The 20,814-nt window shown below is 41.5% G+C and overlaps 1 protein-coding gene across 5 annotated transcripts in view; it reads right to left on the bottom strand.

The window, feature by feature from the left end:
• FRY (FRY microtubule binding protein) overlaps positions 1-5,339 on the bottom strand; it is a 337,838-nt gene extending 332,499 nt beyond the window's left edge. For 3 of the 5 annotated variants that reach the window (XM_015544523.2, XM_042995799.1, XM_042996277.1), the window contains exon 1: positions 4,788-5,077. In XM_015544523.2, coding sequence (XP_015400009.1) covers positions 4,788-4,992 — 205 coding nt within the window. In that variant the 5' untranslated portion in view covers positions 4,993-5,077. The other 2 variants (XM_042996220.1, XM_015544525.2) reach the window with 2 other exon arrangements.
• Positions 5,340-20,814: the final 15,475 nt, after the last annotated feature.

The raw sequence follows: 20,814 nt of genomic DNA, 5'->3' as shown, positions 1-20,814 counted from the left end.
AAGGAAGCACTGTGGAACCGCCTGCTTCCTCCGAGCGGAGGAGTGCTTTGCTTTTCCCAACAGCTGACTGTAGACGTGGCGAAGGCCTTTTCAGAACTGGCTGGTTATACAGACCACCCTGTCTGCTAAGCGAACAACCCGTTACACTGGGCACCTGAGCCCCGCTGGCTTCCAGGTGCAGGACGGGCCGCTCATTTTAATCTGACACGCTTACGGGGTCGGTGTCTGTCGGGACAACTTCTCTCTCCTCCCTTTCTTTCACTGAGCCGAGCCTACCGCTAGCGAGCTGCCGAGCTCTTTCAGGAGGACGGGGAGGCCAGGCTGGTGCTTGCTAGAGACATACGTTCGACACTGCGCCTGGTGAGCCCCGGCGAGATGCCAGAACTTCAGCTCGAGCTTCGGTTGTTGAGGCTTCTTTCTGTTGTGTTTTGTTTTGTTTATGTATTTATTTTGAAAGAGCACGTGCACACGCAGGAGCAGGAGAGGGGGAGAGAGAGAGGGAGAGAGAAGCCCACGTAGGCTCTGCACTGCTGATGCGGGGCTCGAACTCATGAACTGTGAGATCATGACCTGAGCCAGAATTGAGAGTCGGACGGACGCTTAACCGACGAGCGAGCCACCTAGGCGCCCCTTGAGTCTTCTTTAAGGGAAGAAAACTGGTTAGTATTTAATGTGCACATATGATCTTAAAATGCATTGGTTTTCCTTTTAAACATTCAGTGCTCTCAGTTCCTTTATTCGGGAGGCATTTACTGAGTTGTACAATACGCAAGGCACCCAGCTAGGAAAATTCTTTCCTATTCGCTTAGACCAGAAACATACTATCTGCGATCTCCCCAAAGTCTAGGATAGTTCTTGGTAGACAGCAGAATCCTAAAACAGGTTTCAATGAATGAATTACACACTGAGACAAGGGAAACCTGTGTTTTTGCCTCCCAGGAGTTCTTAAAATGATGAAAGGCAGTAAAAAGACCTTCGCCTGTTACAGTCTCTATAGGCCAACTAGTTCTTTGCTGGAGCTAGACTCAGACTCCACAGAATGGACACGGCTGCACAGAAAATGAGTTACTGAACCACCAGGTGTTGGCTGAACACTTACTATGCGCAATTCCCTCTCCTGGACAACTGGGCCATGCAAAGGCATATAAGATACAGTCCCTATTTTCAAAGAATTTCTATATAAACAAAAACTTAACAGTTGCCACAAAGTAACAAAGTGACCACTGAGCCCATTTACGACTAAGACAATGGAAAACAATGCCAGGAAGCACTCTTTTTCTTACAGCTTTACGTAGTACTGAGGCCGAGGAAGTGGTAAGCATAAAGGAGAACTCAAAGAGGTCAGAGGAAGAAGAGCGGGTGGCTGAAGAAGACAGAAGATTTTAACTGGGCCTTAAAGCCCAGGTGGGGAATGAGACAAAGGGCATAACAGGGACGCAGGAGTGCATGTCTGTGTGCGTGTGTGTGTGTGTGTGTGTGTGTGCGCGCACGCATGTGTTGGGAGGTAAGGGAGAATCACAAGCAGAGAGTCTGGAAGAAGAGGAAACAAGGTACGCCAAGAGTTAATTCAGTTCATTGCATTTTGAATCAACTGAATAAATATTTATTGAGCCCATACTATGTGCCAGGCATTGAGATAGGTACTGGGGATACAATGGTGAAGAGACTGATATGAGCCATGGCTCACTGGCTAGTAGGAGATACCGACAAGTAAACAGACAATTACAATACGGTGTGATAAGTGCTGTGATAGGGAAAAGTCCAGGTGTTATGAGGAGGAGAAGGACAGAGAATATACCCAACCCAGATGTGGGGGTCAGGAAAACTTCCTAGAAGAAGGGATGTCAAGCTGACACCTAAAGCCAGGGTGGGAATTAGGTGAGACTATGCAGGTAGGGTTCCCTAGAATAGGAAACATGAGGGGCCATGGAGGTGGGAAGTTGGCTGAGTTTGTTGGAATGCCAGGGGAAAGTGTGCTGAGAGAGGCTGGGGAGGGAAGCCGTAATCAGATTATTAGGTCTCTTATACTTCACATTAAGGAGTTCGGACTTTATCCTAAGAGCAGTGGTAACCACTGGAGAATTTTAAGCAAGGGAAGGAAACAGACTTGCATCTTGGGTGGATGGCTCTCTGGAGCATGAGACGGCCCTTAGAGGAGAAGTGGGCAACAGAAGAGAAGGGTAATATGCAGTTAGAATCTTGAAGGTCTATTCCTAACAGTGCAAGGATGAAACAAATATTTCATGAATGAATGAATGAATGAATGATTGGTTGGTTGATCAACCAATCGGTCAACCGTCCAGCATGGGACTGAACATGAGACCTGACATGGATGATATATATGTCAGAGTGAATGCACAGGGCAGAGCAGATGTCTCTTCGAGTCTTGAATCTCACCCGAAAAAAGACAGCAACAGTTGACAATGGAGTGCAGTGTAATAAGAGTGGAGACAGCTTCAACACTGGAGTCAAAATACCCGGTCTGAGCCCTAGTTTTGCCAGTTATTAATTCCGAGATGCATCTTAGTTTCTCTGACTCTCAGGTCCCACATACATCATATGTGCTCATTGTGTGCAGCTACACAGCAGTATAAAACGGGAACAGTTATCACAGTCCATGTACATTTCCATTTTCAGGTGACGCTTAGGAGCTTTGGTGGGATTTGCAGTTATCCACTGCAAAAAGAAGTTAGTACAACTTGCATGAGAGTGGAGTCATGGTTTAATTAAAGAGGAATTTAGAAATCAAGTAGTCGGTATTGCCCAAACTTTGGCCAGGTAACTCTCTAGCCTGTCAACTGAAGACCCGAGTGAAACATTGGAAGGGTGAAAAGAGCCTATCTGTTGTCAATGCCCCCAAGGAGGGGAAGTGGGGCAGAAACAAATAATGTACTTGAAGGCCACAGGGTCAGTGGAGTGGACCAGAAAACACACAGCCATTGAGGGGCACAGTCTAGACTAGAGCTTAGCTCCCCTAAGCGCAGAGCCCTTTTCACAACCCTACTCTGTTGTATTAATCATGACAATTCAAGATCTTAGGAAGGATAACCTGTGTGAGGTCCAAACGAAGAGGTCTTGCCACAGTTTTGTGGCTGTAGCTGACAGCCCAGAGCGAGATGACTTTATAGAAAGGGAAGACAAATAGGAACGACAGTGGAAGGAGGCGAAGAGCCCTGGGGTCTGGCTGTTTGGAAAGAAGGAGAAGGCTTCATGAAGTATGGGGCTGTGCCGGTAGAGGAAGGCAGGAGGCATCATAACATAAATGGATCCAGGCAATGTTACACCAAAGAATAAAGGAAGGGAGGAAAAAGCAGAAGGTGAAGAAAAGGTCTGGGAGGACATCTGTGAAGAAGTCCTAGCAAACCAACGGAACACAAAGTGCTCCCTGGCACACTGCTTCTGGACAACCAGACCGGCCTCGGGTCCTTGGTGCTTTCAGACCAAAGAGGATGAGCAGAAAGTGGCTGTTTTTCTAGACACATCGGACAGGTCAGTGATCTTCCTTGTAGCATTTTTCATGTTGCCCCTTCCTTCACGTCACAGCACACTCACCCACTCACACCTCTGGCCCAGTCTAGTCTGGGCTCTGCTTTTTTCTTTCTTTTTTTTTTTTAATTTTAATGTGAGCACAGAGCCTGTCAGCACAGAGCCCGATGCGGGGCTCGAACTCACGAGCTGAAGTTGGGCACTTAACCGACTGAGCCACCCAGGCACCCCTGGGCTCTGCTTTTTTCTGCAGCAGAGTTTGACATCAGAGCAACATCACTGAACCAAGAAGAAATGAATGAAAACCACAGCTCCCTTAAGAAATGTAATTTTCAGCTTGTGGCCTTGAGTCCTCAACTTTCTAAATCATCTCCTAGCTATTTCCGAAAGCAGGGTAATGACTCAGCGGTTAGGGAAGTCAATTTCATCTTTCCAGGTAAAATTTGCTTGAATTGTTTGTTTCTTTGTGTGTTTTCTATCATCACAGAGTTAATCCTCGGCAGTTGGGTCTAATCAATCCCCCGTACAGACTCCAACAAATCAATCACAACAAAAAGGATACTTGTAGTTTTTCCAGGAAATTCCAACGCAAACAGCATTGAAATCAAGTTGACTACATAATTCATACACTCCAGTAATCACTTTCCAGTGATGCCTCAGTTAGAGTTCACTGTCACAGGCATTTTATATGATCTACACATCTGTAATATCCAGGCATGGAAATCTGAAGCAGACATCAGAGTCCCTTTATCAAGATTGAAACCCATGAGTCCTCTGTGCTACAATCCAGTTCACCATCCACATTGTTTAATTGAGCCCTTTACTACAAATGGTTTTAGGCTCTGATGCAAGACAGGAATTTGAAGCATGCCTTCGAGTATTTAATGGTGTTAATTTCTGGTGCACACAAACATCAGCTTCACTCAACAATCCAATAATCTTGCAAAATAAAGAAAATACGCCAGAGAAGGAAATACAGCATGGAATTCTTCCAGATTGCAAGGAAAGCAGTTCCGTGATCTGGCTGTTTGTGACAAGTAATAAAATAGCTGCCTATTTACAGATCCTTAAAGATGTTACAAGAAACAAAGAAAATAAAAGGAAGAAGGTGGGGGTGCTTTCACATCGAAGAATTATTTTATTTTTTACAGTTAGAAATATTTATTTGTCCACTGTCAGCTCTCAAATGTCCCAAGTTCATTTTAAATGTAACGCATCTGATCGTAACAAATGAAATACAGTCCTTTTTTTTTTTTTTTTTTTTTCTCCAACTGGCCGGTATAAACGTAAACGATTCCTACCTGGAAATATGGACGGTCTCTTTTTTGGGCGCCTCAGGTGAACGGGCTCCAAATTTTTCAAGTTTCTTTGAAGTCTCCCTCGAATGTCATTTCCTATGAGTAGTTCAGGTGGCAGGCTACTCCGTCTTGATGATTTATAATCATTTTGAGACGAATTCAGTTTGTTCTTCGTTCTGGAATATAAATTGCTGTCATCAACTGCCATGGTAGGAGATACATTCGAGACTCTTTCACAAAAATCTGAAAAGCCCAACCCGGCAGCAGCCACGGCCGCCTCAGCCCCAGATTCAGATGTTCTCATGCGTTACCGGCACTTGTTTGGGAAGCTTAGCAAGTTGATAGGCGTGGACTTGAACAGGTGTAGGATTACTAAGTGGCCCCTCCTCTCAACACTTAATAGCACAGGGGAGGAGAGATCCAAAAAACCATTAGGTGCAGGAGGGCGCGGGATTTGAGCAGATGTGGGCACACGGGCTCGGACTCCTGCAGAGGGTACAAAAAACTGGTGTGAAGGTTGCCGTGTGGAATTGCCGTTGGTGCGATGCCATAAAGGAACCACCACCTGCTACTTAAGAATAAATAACCTATGCAAATTGCAAGCCTTATTTTTCTTGCCGCTTCTCAAACTTGCACGGTTTTTAAAGTTGGGGGGAAAACTTTTTTACAGTGCCTCGTACCCTTTTGTTTTGAACCGCGAACGCAGAACAAACATCCGTCTTTATGAAATTCCTTATCTGGCAGGCAGCCAACTGGAAGTTGGCTGCAAGGAGGAGATGAGAGACGGCTGGTGATGATCAGGAAGGAACCCGCTGTGGGTGTGTAGGGAGCAGCAGTGCCGGGAACCCAGCACAGCTCCCCGACCCGCCCTTCCATCCTGTCCTCTACCTGGCAGATGGCTTCTCTAAAAGTTCAGCTGTCCGGCGGCAAAGTCAGAGGTCTAGCAAACAAGCTGGGACTGGAGCAGTGACGATGGCCTCCACTCGGCAGATGAAAAGTACACGTTATCCTTGCGGGTCTCTGCCTTGCTTTTAACCCAAGTGGTCAGTGGTTTGGTGGTGTGAGAAAAATCAGCATTTGCTCCGTTCCGCTTGACCCCTTACATATTTTCTATCTCCTCTGGATTTGGCGTTTTGGTGTCCTGTTCCCTTCCCCCTTAAATGTTCTGCACTCTTTTCTTTGGGCAGAAATCATAACTCTCTGATTTATCCTCTCCAACCATGCCCCAGGGCTGTGTCTTCTGTGCCCTCTCTTTCTCCCATCATCTCTCACCCTCTCCACGCTCCCCCCGTGCCGCCACCCCTCCCCCCGCCTCAGTCACACACACACACACACACACACACACACACACACACACACACACGAGCCCGTACACCGTCTTCTGTCTGGCTGCAGTGGGGGGGCAGGGGGTGTCAGAAGATAAAGAAGATAAGATCTGCCTTTTCTCTTCCCAGTGCTTGGAACCTGTGGATACATAACATTACAAAAGATTCCGAGGTCCTTTAGAAATCACTATTTACTTTGGTTTCCTGGATGCCAAGTAGGTTTTACTATTGCAGAAGGTTTTACTAAATGCAGAAGTTGGGTGTCTTTACCTAGTTAAGGATACACCTCCAGGCTATGCCCTTTCGGCAACACGTCTTCAAACCACTACAGATTTTCTGAAGAGAAAACTAGTTTTTTTTTTTTTTTTTTTTTTAACAATGATGTCCCAATCAGGGGCGCCATTATAATCCAGCAATTATATGTATAATTATAACCCAGCAGTTATATTTACATATTAGATTATCAGGTTATTTTACAAATTCTGAGAAACACCTACACCACTTCCCTCACAGGACTTAGAACTATTTTATCAGGTTGAAATGTATCATTAACTTCAAAACAATGAGTGGTTTGTACAAAACTATTTTTAAAAGCCCATGAGACTGCTTGAATCTCCCTCAGCTTAATGAAAATACGTTTTTTTTCTAAAGAAATAAAAAGTAGTTTTTAGACGTTGAGATAATGATGTAATAGAAAAAAAAACTTCCAAAATCTCAAGACCAGTGTTCACTTTTCAAAGACACAGCAGGGTAGAGTCGTAGGACACACATATTTGTATGCCAACAGGGAGAAATCCAGCAGTAGACAGGCAGAAGTTCGAGCTATTCGGTGACTGTTTCTTTCCCAATTCATGGCATCACCGTGAGCCTAACTAAGAGTGTGTGTGAGATGGGATGGGAGTCGCTGAGAAAGGGTGTTATTATCACACAGTGTGCAACAGGTAGATGCATGGTGTGCACCTGTAATTTTGCCTTTGTCTTTAAGGGGCTGGCTGTAAGCATAGCGTTAAGAACATACACATCCGAAATGCATGATAATAATAGCTGTCATTTATTGCGTGCTTAATACCAGCCAGGTTCTTTCCGAAGCCTTTGACAAGCATTATCTCATGGATTCTTCCTAAGCACCCTGTTCTGCAGATGAGCAAACTGAGGCACTGAGTCAAACATCCAGAAACTGGGGGAGGGAAGATTTGAGCATAGGTTTTATAGAACTCCAAAGCTCATGTTCAAGCCCATGCTTTACATTACAATATCATGCTGCTTTATTAAATGGATCTGGGATCTAAAAGCAATTGAAAGGTCTTTCTCTATTTTCCTAAAATAATTCTTGCTTTCAAGCAACTCCTTTTGCCTTGACTGTATGATTGAGGGGTGGGCTCGCTGATCTACCTAGACCCACCCCTCATAACTGAGCTGTCAGTAGGTCTGTAAGGTTTATGAGACAGAAGTGAGAAAAAGCAGGAGAAATCAGATTTTTGTTTTAATAATAATAAAGTAACCATGTGCAGGCTTTACATATTTAAATGCACTTAATTGTTTTTTTTTTGTTTTTTTTTTTTTGTTTTTTTTTTGTTTTTAGTTTTTGAGAGAGAGAGCGGGGGAGGGGATCTGAAGCAGGCTCTGTGCTGACAGCAGAGAGCCTGATGTGGGGCTCGAACTCATGAACCATGAGATCAGGTCCTGCACTGAAGTTGGATGCTTCACCGACGGAGCCACCCGGGTACCCCATAAATGCACTTAATTAAATATTGTATTTGCCTAAGATTTATGTTATAATTAGGACAAAAACCCCTACCTTACTGGAGAGGTAACCCTCATCTCCTGATCCCTAAAAATTAAATGTTGTCAGAGGGGGCTCAAAGCTTCCTGATATGTTCAAATTAATCCCTTTCCTGCCCAACTCATTCTCCCCTTGGGGAATATAAACAGATAGAGGGGTGTAGCTCCTTTAATATATTTCCTTAAAGAGAAAAGTGGGAACAACGTGAATCTGCTATTATTAAAATTTGAGGGCGATGAAAACAAAGGACAATATTTATTTAAAAGTAGTGTTAAATCTGTGAGCATGAAAAAAGTAAACCTGCCTTTCAAAATATTTAAATTGGCTGCCACCATGAATGATAATCAACCACAGAAAATGTAGCTTGGTTTGGCCTGAATGAGGACATTCAGAGACTGTAATGTTAAGTCCATACCTCCTCCCGCCTATCGTAACAGTCAAAAGTGGAATTTTTTTTTTTCAGCAGCCAAAAGAATGATGATCTGGGGCTCTGGGCTGGGAGGAATCTCAAAACTTACAGCATAATTAAGTAATTTAAAATACATAATGGACATTCTCTAGTCCTATATTTTGTAATAACCATTGTTTCAAAGGTCTCCATTCTCCTAAAAACTCTCACATTAATCTCTTTTGAATTATTCTCTTTTCTTATGCTCCTAGAGCTTGTGTATTTTATATCGCATGATGCTACCATATCATGAACCTTTTATCCTTTCCGGTAAGGCATTATCTTCTCATTTTCAGAATGTTCAAATATTTCATTGAAAGGCATTTCCTCACTTTGCAGCCATGATTTCCTCGTGAACAGTGGTAGGTTTTAAACAGCGTTATTGAATTATTTGGCTCTTTGTGAGGAAGCTGCAGGTTTAGAACTGTGTGATCTGACAATTGCAACGATCTTTCTCTTTTATCATCTTCCAAAAAATTGATCCATCAGGAAGATTTTAGACCTGTTAGGATTCACCAAATCAGCTTCCAAATCTCAGTCTGACTCTGTTGTACTGAATATTCTGCAAATATTTCTTATTTTTGATCTCTTTATTCAGTTTTTAAACTGAGAGGACCCAACAGCCAGTGGGTTTGCCACCAGGAAAAAGCAATTGTGTAGAACATCAGAATGATGCACATCACCAAGTCAAGCAGTTCTGTGGATGTATCTCTCCAAGAAGTCACTGGCCACCTCTTTGGCCAACACATCTTTGCTTGGTTGTTAACAACACCTGCAGTACTATCTAAGGTGTGATTATGCCTGAAGAAATCTTTTCTCAGTTCCTAAAAAATACAATGAAGACTTTCAGTACTTATCTCACTGGGATAACAATGAACTCTAATGACCAGACTTTCCTTCTTAAAATTTGTTGTGTCTGTCACTATGCTTAGTCCAATGTTTGTTCTTGAGAACCTCTTAATCTAGGAAGGAAGCCAAACTATAACAAACTGGTTCTTTCTTTTTTTTCTTTAAGCTTGCTTGCTTATGTATGTATGTATATATTTGTTTGTTTGTTTGTTTAGAGGGAGACCGAGAATCGCAAGCAGGCACTGCACTGATAGTGCAGAAGCTGGGCTCGAACTCATAAACTGCGAGATCATGACCTGAGCTGAAACCAAGAGTCAGACACTCAACCAACTGAGACACCCAGCCGCCCCAACAAATTAGTTATTTCAACACAGAGTGACCACCATGTGCAGAGGTGATGCAAAAAAGCTACTAAGTCAACCCTTCCTGATGGAGAGGGGGATGGGAAGGGAAGGGTTTTCAGAGGAGAAATGAGTTCACGAAGCAGATGAGGGGAACCTGTGCAAAGGCACTAAGATGTGACATAACAACAAATGCCCACAAAACCCCAATTACGGCAGTCCCTTCCCCAACACTAGGGCATTACATCATACAAAAGTACAGACATTAGAAAAACAAGATCAGGCAATCCTAGACAACAGAAGACATAAGGAAAACCCAAAAGTCAGCATTATTATAGATTTTTTAAAACACCACCACCAATTAGACATATGGAAGACACCTGCTTCTAAAAATCTGCACTGAAAAGCTGGCTCCAACCTTCTCAAATGATTCGCTAATTCCTAACAAAATGTAAAAAGACATTTGAAAAAAATCTGGCTCCACTAAGTAACCATTCTCCTGAATCATCTTTATGTATTCCAGAATCTGTGATAGAGGGATTTGCTGAAGCAGACTCTTACTCAAGTTTTTAATATCATGCAGATTGTACCTTTTTAAATAAGCTCTAGAACCAGTTCTCACTGGCTTGAAATCCAGCTTCATTTACACGTGCATTCCTCCTTGTTCAGTTTTGCAAGTCTCAGCAAAATGCCAGTGTAACTGCCTGGCCTCTTCCCAAGTTAAGGTAGGGCCTAAGGGCACATTTTTCTGGGCTTGTTGTGGAGCTCTTTGGTGAGACGGCACAACATGAACAAATCTCCCTCTCTATACTATTTTCTGACACATCCTCACACATGATCTGTGTGAGGAAGAACTGAGGGTCGTTAGTCTTACTCCTTTCTTTAAGGGATTAACCTGAAATTTGCATTCGTAAAAGAATAAAACTTTTGAATATTTTGGTTCAAATACTAGGCAGTGTAATCTCAGAACTGTGGTTGCTAGAATGAAGTCGGCCAGTGACTACTGTAACTGAGATGAAGGAGCATTAGTGGCACTCATCATTCTCACCGATGATCGCAATTTCCATCTGTGCGCCATGATGTCTAAATTCACGCCCAACCCCAACTTCCCCATAGTGTCCTAATCTGTATATTCAACACATACCAAACATTTCTTGGTGGGAACTCATCATGTACAAAACTGGCCTCTCCAAACCTGTAGCTCCTGAATTCCTGATCTCACTAAAATGGCATCACCATTTACCCAGGGACTCAAGCTACAAACCTTGGAACTACTCTGCCCAAATGAGGTCATGTTTATCTCTTAAACATCTTTTCATCTGTGTCCTCTTCTGCTGTCACTGCCCAGTGGTAGGATTCATTATCTCTTTCCTCAGCTATTGCTTCAGAGTCTCAACAGGCTTGGCCACTTCTAGTCATAGTTCCTCAGGCATTCCACCTTTGATATGGCCTCTTGACTCTTCCTATCTTAGCAAATTACCTCTGGTTAGCCCATTTCCCTCCTTAAAATGCTGTTAAGAATTGGACAGAAAACCTCTGATGTGCTGACCAGTCTTGGGCATCATAAGACTAATTCTAACCTCAATACAAACACCATGCATCTTGTAAAGCAACACAAGATCACTTCAGCTTTTAGAGCAGCCTTATTTCCTTACTGTCTGATGGTCTGACCAAACCAAATCTCCAAATTTCAACACATGTCTTGCTATGAATCCTGGACCTGGGCAACTGACTTCCTGAAATGCATCAGAGGTCTATTATGTTCCCTCTATGAGATTTCTTTTTGCTGGTTTTGGTTCTTAGATCCAGATTTTGCTTTCTCCCACATGCTTGGGGTTCTGTTTCAGATTGGGGGGGGGGGAGCAGAAAGGGTAGTATTCAGAAATTCCTTTTAATTTTTTTTGTTCAAAAAAGATTCCTTGACCTAAAAATTTAAATTAGTAAATTTTGGTTTCAGACAAACAAATCATTGTTTACCAAGATTAAGCTAATGTCCTGGTGTCTTGATTTTCTGGTCTTGAAAGAAAGAAAGAAAGAAAGAAAGAAAGAAAGAAAGAAAGAAAGAAAGAAAGAAAAGAAAGAAAGAAAGAAAGAAAGAGAAAGAAAGGGACAGAAAGAAAGGAGAATGAAAAAAGAAAGTAATTTTTTGCTCAATTCACCATTGCCTTGTGTGAATTAACTAATGATTCATGTCCTTAGGTGAAAGATATTATATACAGAATGGATAATGAATAACAGTAAGCTGAGAAATTACATGTATTCACATACATGCTATTACTACTATTCTGGCAAATGAAATGGGACCATTATCATTGTAATACCACTTTAAAAAAATTTATCTGATTAGAAGGTGGTATTCCTGATGAAGACACTCAGCGAAGTAAGAACAGAAAGCTCCCTCAATCTAACAGAGGAACCTATGAAAGATTGACAGATAACGCATACTTAATGATGGAAGACTCAATGTCCACTCTCACCACTTCTACTTGACATTGTCCCGGAGGTCCTATCTAGTGAAATTGGGTATAGAAAATGAATAAAAGACATCTAAAGGAAAATGTAAAACTATATTTGCAGATAAACGAGCATCTATGTAGAAAACAAAGCAGAATCTACAAAAATATTACAAGAATTAAGTAAGTTTGGCAGCTTGCAGGATACAAGATAAATGTGTAAAAAGCAATTGTATTTCTATATTAGCAGTGAAAATTGGAAAATAAAATATAAAAAGACATTGCCATAAAAATATTAAATTTTTAGGGGGAAATCTGGCAAAAGATGTGACAGACATATACATTAAAACTAAACATACTAAGAGAAATTTCAAAAATACTATATAAGTGGAGAGATATACCATGTTCATGGGTCAGAAGACAATATTGTTAAGATATCAAATTAATGTATAGATTCAGCACAATCACAATTAAAATCCTAGCAGGGTTTTGTTGTTTTTTTTTTTTTGGTAGAAATTGACAAACTGATAGTAAAATTCATATGAGAATGCAAAGGATCAAAACCAGTCAAAACAACTTTGAAAAAGAAAAACAGGATTAATACTACCAATTTCAAAATAACATAAAGCTATGATGCTCAAGAAAGTATGGAACTGGCATGAAGATAAATAGAAATATCAGTGGAACAGAACAGGGAGTCCAGATATGGGCCCACATAGCAATGGACAGTTGGTTTTTGACAAAGATGCAAAGGTAATTCAATGGAGAAAGGATGGTTTTTTAAACAAATAGTGATAGAACAATTGGATGTACAAATGCTAAAATAAACAAACTTTGATCTCTATCTCACACTACATGCAAAACTAAGAGTGGATCACAGACCTAAATATAAACTCTAGAACCACAAATTTTCTAAAAGAAAACGTAGGAGGAAACCTCTGATCCATAAAAAAAACAAATTAATAAATTGGGCATTATCAAAATTAAAATATTCTGCTCTTTGAAAGAGACTGTTGAGAAAATGAAAAGGTAAGTCACAGGCCAGGAGAAAACATTGGGAAGACATTTATCTGATAAAGAACCTGTATCTAGAATATGTGAGGAAAATTAATAAGGGAACAAATAGCTCAATTAAAAATGGGCAAAATATATCAAAAGATACTTCCCCAAATACAGATGGCAAATAAGCAAATGAAAATGTGTTCTGTATCATTGATCATTAAAGGAATGCAAATTAAAATCACAGTGACATTCCATTGCCTACCTATTGGAATGGCTAAGATTTAAAAAAAAATTTTTTTAACGTTTATTCATTTTTTGAGAGACAGAGAGAGACAGAGCATGAGTGGGGGAGGGGCAGAGAGAGAGAGAGAGGGAGACACAGAATCCAAAGCAGGCTCCAGGCTCTGAACTGACAGCACAGAGCCCCACATGGGGCTCGAACTCATGGACCATGATATCATGACCTGAGCTGAAGTCGGATACTTAACTGACTGAGCCACCCAGGCACCCCAAGAAGGGCTAAGATTTTGAATGACTGGCTGTATTAAGTATTGGGGAGACTATGGAGAAACTGGAATTTGCATGCACTTTTGGTGGGAATGTAAAATGGTAAAATCATTTTAGAAAAAATTTGGCAGTTTCTAAAAATCTAAACATACACATTTCATACGATCTAGCCATTCTACTCCTAGGTACTTCCCCCAAAGAAATAAAAGCATAAGTTCATACAAGGACTTGTACACTGATATTCATAGCTTAATACCGGAAACAAATGTCCATCAACAAGTGAATGGATAAACCATGGTATATCTATACAATAGAATACTGTTTATCAATAAAAAAAAAGTATCGGTGTGTTGCAACACGGATGAATCTCAAAATAATCATGCCAATTGAAAGAAGCCCGATCAAAAAGTGTGCCTACTGTATGATTCCACTTGTATGAGATTCTGGAAAATGTAAACTAATCTCAGTGATAGAGAGCAGACCAGTGGTTGCCCGGTGATAAGTGTGGAGGGATGGTGGGAGGGATTACCAAGGGGCACAATAAAATGTTGGGGGGAGGGTGGATTCATAGATATATGCATACATCAAAACTAATCAAACTATATACTTTAAATATGAGTTTATTATACATTAATTGAAACTCAATACAACTTTTTTTTTTACAAAAGGCAATATTATACCTTCCATCAGTGCCTTTTTTTTTTTTTCAAAATTTTTTAACGTTTTATTTATTTTTGAGACAGAGAGAGACAGAACATGAGCGGGGGAGGGGCAGAGAGAGAGGGAGACACAGAATCGGAAGCAGGCTCCAGGCTCTGAGCCATCAGCCCAGAGCCTGACGTGGGGCTTGAACTCACGGACCACGAGATCACGACCTGAGCTGAAGTTGGCCGCTTAACCAACTGAGCCACCCAGGCGCCCCCCATCAGTGCCTTTGACAAAGATTCAGAAATGTTCTGGATTTAGGTAATAAAGTAAGTGAAAACAATTCTTCTGATTCCATCATCAGCATCAAGAGTGAATGAAGATATACATACATCCAGGGGCACCTGGGTGGCTCAGTCGGCTGCGTGTCTGACTTTGGCTCAGGTCATGACCTCACAGCTCGTGAGTTTGAGCCCCGCATCGGGCTCTGTGCTGACAGCTCAGAGCCTGGAGCCTGCTTTGAGTTCTGTGTCTCCCGCTCTCTCTGCCCCTCCCCCACTCGTGCCATGTCTCTGTTTCTCAAAAATAAATAAACATTAAAAAAATTTTTTTTAATAAAAAACAGATACACATACATCCAAAAGACACTTTTTTCACTTAAGAATTTTCTTGTCCTGAATTATGTCTTTAGCTTTTAACTGTATACACTATAAAAGCAGAATGCCTGAAAGAATGTCTACATTGACATTCCCAGGTGACACATTCAGTATTATACTGAGCCGTCCAGAAAAGATGTGCAACAAGTGTTACAGAATAAATGAATGGGTAAATAAGTAAATGAAAAGAGAAGGCATTTCTTAAGAGGAAGTTTCCTCACAAGCTACCAAGAAAAATCGTGAAATCTTTTAGGTCAAAGCACAGGTCAAGTTCAGGATAAACATCAGTTATCTTACCTGGCTTAGGTACAACCTTCCTAGACACCACAGGGCTGGACAAAATTAGCTAGTTTGAAGATCCCGTCTTCGGAAGCTGCTAATGTTCCTCAGACTATCTTATCCGAACCTTCCAGAATTAAATGGCAGCATGAATACCTTCATTGGTTTTGAAGCTAGATCTAACACTGCCCTGATTGTTGAGGTGACACCACACATTTAATGAAAAGCATTTGAAACATCCTAGCCATTATATACATTGAGCTAGCTTGAGTCTATGCAAATTCAGGTATAGCCCATGGAAAAACTTTATAACTCATGGCCATTTAAATACCAGCTTAGCTTTATATGACTAGCAGTTTCTTCATATCCTACTGCTTGTCATATGCACGAGTAAAAACAAAGTTTCTCAAAACTGGTATTAAGCAAAAAAATTGTAAGAATACAGCTTTAACTATCACAGTTAAGAAGCCTAATCTGACGGGCAGAAAGCTCTGTACCCCCAATGCCTTCTCAAATTCATACAGAGCATATAAAAAATAATGGACCATGTACTAGGCCATGGAACAAATCTCAGAATACCAATTTTTTTCATGTTTTCATCCTATATGAGACATTCTTTTATCATTACCCAATAAAACTGGAAATGGATATAAAAAATAGCAAAAACCACTTGCTCTTAATCCAATGCTTATAATAGTAATTCATTGTGCATTGCCCTAATCACGTCCTGCACTACACATTTCTCGTGCAGTATTTCATTTACACTTATAAGTGTGGTACTACCATTATGTCCATTTTATAGGGGAGAAAACATATTAAGAGCGGCCAAGAAACTGTAACTAATTACAACCACGCCTAGCCTTCCTTTATTACCCAAATCTATAAAATATAAATTTCCCTTTTAATTCTTTGTTTCTCAGCTACCTCCAAGCTCTTCCTTTTGATTCTTGGCTTCCCTGCTCCCTGTTCCTTACCCTTACCCACAAAGCATGTCCTGCCCCACCCCCATTTCTGGGCTATTTTCTATGACCAGGAAAAAGCAATCGAATCCAATGAGGAATTCAAAAGTGGCCTTCCAGTACGTCCACTCTCAGTTGTTGGAAGGAAGCACCATTTTCTTTCCTCTGCCTAGGAATTAAATTCCAACTCAGCATTCCAAACGCCTACGTGTTACACAAAATTTTGGAATGCAGCACGTTTTTTCACTCACTATTGAGTTCTGGCCAGCTTCAAGGAAACTTCCTATCTTCGCCAGTAAGGTGGGCCTTAATTTTCCACTTCAATTCTCCCAAGCTCCTGTATCATCTCAGAAAGATCTACTATTCTTCTATTTATTTTTATCAATTCTACATAAAAAGGTGATTTATTTTATATCATATTCTAGAAGCTAAAAAGTGTCCAAGTTCCAGAAACCATACTCATATAAGTCAAAACAACATCTTTCTACCGCCCCCCCCATAAAATGTTAACTATGAATTTATTATTAATTTATGGTAAAAAGCTAAGAGACAGGATCTTACGACAACTCTTGAAACAGATCTATTTTTTGGTTTCTTGCATCAAATTCCTACTTCTTACTGGTTTTATTAATTACGATTTAAAGGAAGGCAGATATTTCTATAGTAGCCAAATCTCAAAAAAAGAAAAAAAATCCCTATTTCCTATTCTTTTTAGCTGTTTTTTCTTTTTTAATTTTCTTTTTCATTAGAAGGGACATACGTGTTTGTGGCAGAATATGTGGAAAGTGCAAAAAAAAAAAAAGTAAAAGTAAGAAGAAAACATTTTATAACCCCAGCTGTGTAGATAACCACTGTCAACATTTTGGCACATTTGGTTCCATATTCCAGGCTTTGTCCTACCACTTACCTAGATTCAACCTCGGAGCCTGTTCTCAGTGAGCCGAAGGAATCCATCCAGTGTTTGGTACCACGTGGTTGGGAGGGGCCAATGGGGTATTTCTGGAGCTACACAAGTGAGGCAGATGGGTGGGGCTGTCCCAGTGTTAGAAACTGGGTGCCCGCACCCTCTCTTAAAGGGCAGCGGCCGCGGAAGACCCAGCGCATTGTGCTTGGGGAGGTCCGGAGGCCCAGATTTGTCTCATTCTCTGATTTTTCAAGAGAACTTTGAACCCCTGAATTTTAAATTTACCTGATTTGTAAATGTTGGCTTCAGGTTTTTAAAAACACTGTAAAGGACAAAGAAAACAAAATTGTGTACCAATTAAGGCTTTTGATTTAATCTCCTTCCCTGATCCACACGCCATTTTCACAGAACTTCTCTAGTCAATGCCTTAAACCATCATTTTATTTTTTTAAATGTTTTATTTATTTTTGAGAGAGAGAGAGAGAGAGAGAGAGAGAGAATGGGGGAGGGGTAGAGAGAGAGGGAGACACCGAATCTGAAGCAGGCTCCAGGCTGAGCCGTCAGCACAGAGCCCGATACAGGGCTCAAACTCATGATCTGTAAGATCATGACCTGAGCCAAAGTTGGACACTTAACTGACTGAGCCACTCAGGTCCCCTGCCCTTAACCCATCATTTTAAGCAGATCTGTGAAAATCCTAGTTTATGCAGGGGGCTGAGATGATCTAAGAAATTCTGCAGTCACCCTCTCTTAGAGGTGCACCATGCAAAGAACCCATTCTACTTAATTTTGTTTAACTGGCATTTTCCAAAGTTACCTGAATACAGAATGCCTGTACTTTTTTTTCTATGTGAAGGATATCCCTCAGCCCTGATGTCCTACAAAACAAGGTTTGGGAAGCGCTGCCTTAGCACAAAGCCATTTGTTAATGGCCACTTGGGGCATTGTGGCAGGCCACGGTAGGAAATGAGCGGAACAAACTTGATGACGTGCCTTAAATTCCTCCACGTTGCTTTCCAGGCGCCTCCTCTCCTGAATGTATGACAGGCGTCAATGCTCTGTGACCAACGCAAAATCAGCTACTGTAATTACCTGGGCTACAGAAGGTGGACTGGAGAGAAGTAAATTCAAATAATTTTTCTTAGGCTCTGGAATCTGATACAAGCCAAATAAATTACTTTTATAATTATAATTTTATCCAGGCAACTGAAGAAATGACTTGTTTTTCTCTTCCGACACACATCAACTATTGAGGAGGGGCAAAGTCAAAATACAACTTATATTTTTCTACAGATTGTCCTCAAAGTAGCCAGAAAATAACTGAAAGTCAACAATGTTCTCACTAAATAGGTAATTACTCTGTTATACACAAACCTGTATTTCTCTTGTTGTTGAACAAGTTTCTCCACAAAGGATCAACTATCACACCACCGTTATGAAATGCTATCTATCAGGGAGGTCAGTTTTTTTCCATTTAGGCTTGCTTGTGGTTTCACTTTGGACTTCAAACAGATGTAGACGTTTGACTAGTAATTGAACGAAAGCTATTTTACAGTTTCTCATTTTCCCACGATAATTCTTCCGAAATTCTAAACGATAAACCACCACCTCAGCCTGAGCTCTTACATGACTTTACTTATTTATTGTTTTGGTCAGGTCTTTATTTTAACTCACTATTGATCTGAAAGGACAGATCATAACCGTGCTTTTTCTAATCTCCCTTTTCTACACTGAGAGACAATTCTTACGGAGCTTACGATAATAAAACATTTAAGCATTCCGGAAATTTTTAGAGTTTTGGAAAAACTAGCATGGGCTTCTCAGTGTGATTCAGATGTGAACATACAATATTTATCAACAGTTAAACGTTTATTCTTCTGCCATTCCAGGAGAGGAACCATAAGAAATAGAATTCTTTAAATCACTCGGTACGAGAGTTCCCAGTATCGTTTGTCATTCTGGAAGGTAATATAGGTCGTACTACACAGATACAAAGCTTCTTTTCTCTAGAAAATGCATAGAACTTAACTTTCTTTTTGAAACGTCAAAATGTAGTGAATGCCCAGATCTCAAAACAAGCAGTACAGTATTTTGTAGTTTCATCCTTCCTAGAGGGAAAAAGCAAAGCTCTGTAAACACATTAAGCACATATTATTAGATGAATGGGGGTGAGGATGCACTAATGGTGACTTTACCTGATACTGAGGATATAAGGGGTTCTCTTGTGACTTCCTGTGAACATTCTTTTCCCTCAAACCAAACAAGTTAGTTATTTGAATCTTCTCATATCCTGTAGCTGTCAAACACTCTTCCTTGACATGGATTCAAAGCTGTAATTTTCTACACGCACTGCTCTTTTTTTGGAGTAGGTGTGTGGTTTTTGGTTTATGTTGTTTTGTCTACATTCCTCGAGAACGCCTCTTCTGATGCAATGCGTCACGGATATTTATTATTTTTTAAATCGGTAGTGGGGTGGGGGAACAGCGTATAAGCACACATATGCACACATACGTGTGCATGTATCTACATCTTTATGTTGAAGCGAGCTGGGATTTTTAGACAGGTGTTATTAACTGAGGGATAAAATTGAATCAACCTTGTGTGCTCGTTCCCAAATATTGGCTGTGTGCTCTTCCGATAGTTGTATTCTCAAATCTCTGCTCGCACCTCAGATGTGGGCGTATATGCCTGACTGCTGATGGGTATTTCTGTCTGGATCTCCGGGGATGGCTCAAAACGCAACACGTCCGGAACTGAAATCAGCATAATCTCTAAATTGCTACCCCTCCTGCGTTTTCTTGACCACTTAAGTTTCTAACTTGGGAATCGTTCTAAATTCCCTCCTCTGACTACCACTACGCGTCCTTACTGTCTACCCAGTGCTGCCAATTCTGACCGCCTCGAATTCATTGCCTCTTCTATTCCTGTCACCCTTGCCCCGATGCACGTACCCATTAACCCTTGCCTAGATCCTGCAATAGCTTTCTCTCTGACTTTGGTGCTCTGCTGTCCAAACATATCCTCAACGTTGTTCCGACGGCTCCATCTGGAAGGCAAAAGGCAAGGCCATTCTGCTTACGTTGTTTCTAGTGCCTCCTTACAGCTCTAGGTGGAAAGGCAATGGTAGATCCATTTCAATACCTTTGCAAGGTAAAGCGCGTCCTCCACGACTCGAACCAGCTTGCTTCTTTACACTCCTGTTCTCCAATTACCTTCTTTGCGCTTGCCCCTTCAGCAGCACTCAACTCACGTGGTTAGCGCCCTGACACTCCCCGCATCCAGCCATTTCTCAGTTAGGTGCCTGAGGTCAGGGTGCCACCTCCTCCCAGAGTCCTTTTCTTTACCTTCTCCTCCCCCCTAATTCCCTTCCCTCATTCCCTGCCCTGCACCACCCCCATCCTCCATCCCAGTTCCCAGGCTCCATTTAAGAAACCACTTCTGGGGGCACCTGGGTGGCTCAGTCAGTTACGCGTCCCACTCTTGATTTCGGCTCAGGTCAGCGTCTCGTGGTGAGATCGAGCCCCACATCAGGCTCTGTGCTGGGCATGGATCCTGCTTAGGATTCTCTCTCTCCCCCCTCGCTCTCTGCCCCTCCCCTGCATGTGAGCATGCTTGCTGGAGAGCTCCAGCTCCCTCCAAAAAGAAAAAGAAACCACTTTTGGCTTTTGCCAGCTGAGTTAGTGGCCCCTTTTGTGCTCCTCCTTCATTCTGTACGACTGTCTACCACAGCCTTTCCTACCCTGTTTTAAAATTATCTGCTTATGGATAATCTCCTTTGCTGGAATAGAATGTATTTCTTACTCATCTCTGTATCCCCAGTGCCCAGCACAGTGCCTGGCATACAATAAGTGCTCAGTAAAAGTTTTCTAGGCTGTGGAG

Source organism: Panthera tigris, chromosome A1, assembly GCF_018350195.1.
Source record: "Panthera tigris isolate Pti1 chromosome A1, P.tigris_Pti1_mat1.1, whole genome shotgun sequence".
Lineage (NCBI taxonomy): Eukaryota > Metazoa > Chordata > Mammalia > Carnivora > Felidae > Panthera > Panthera tigris.
This window is presented reverse-complemented; position numbering and strand designations above follow the sequence as displayed.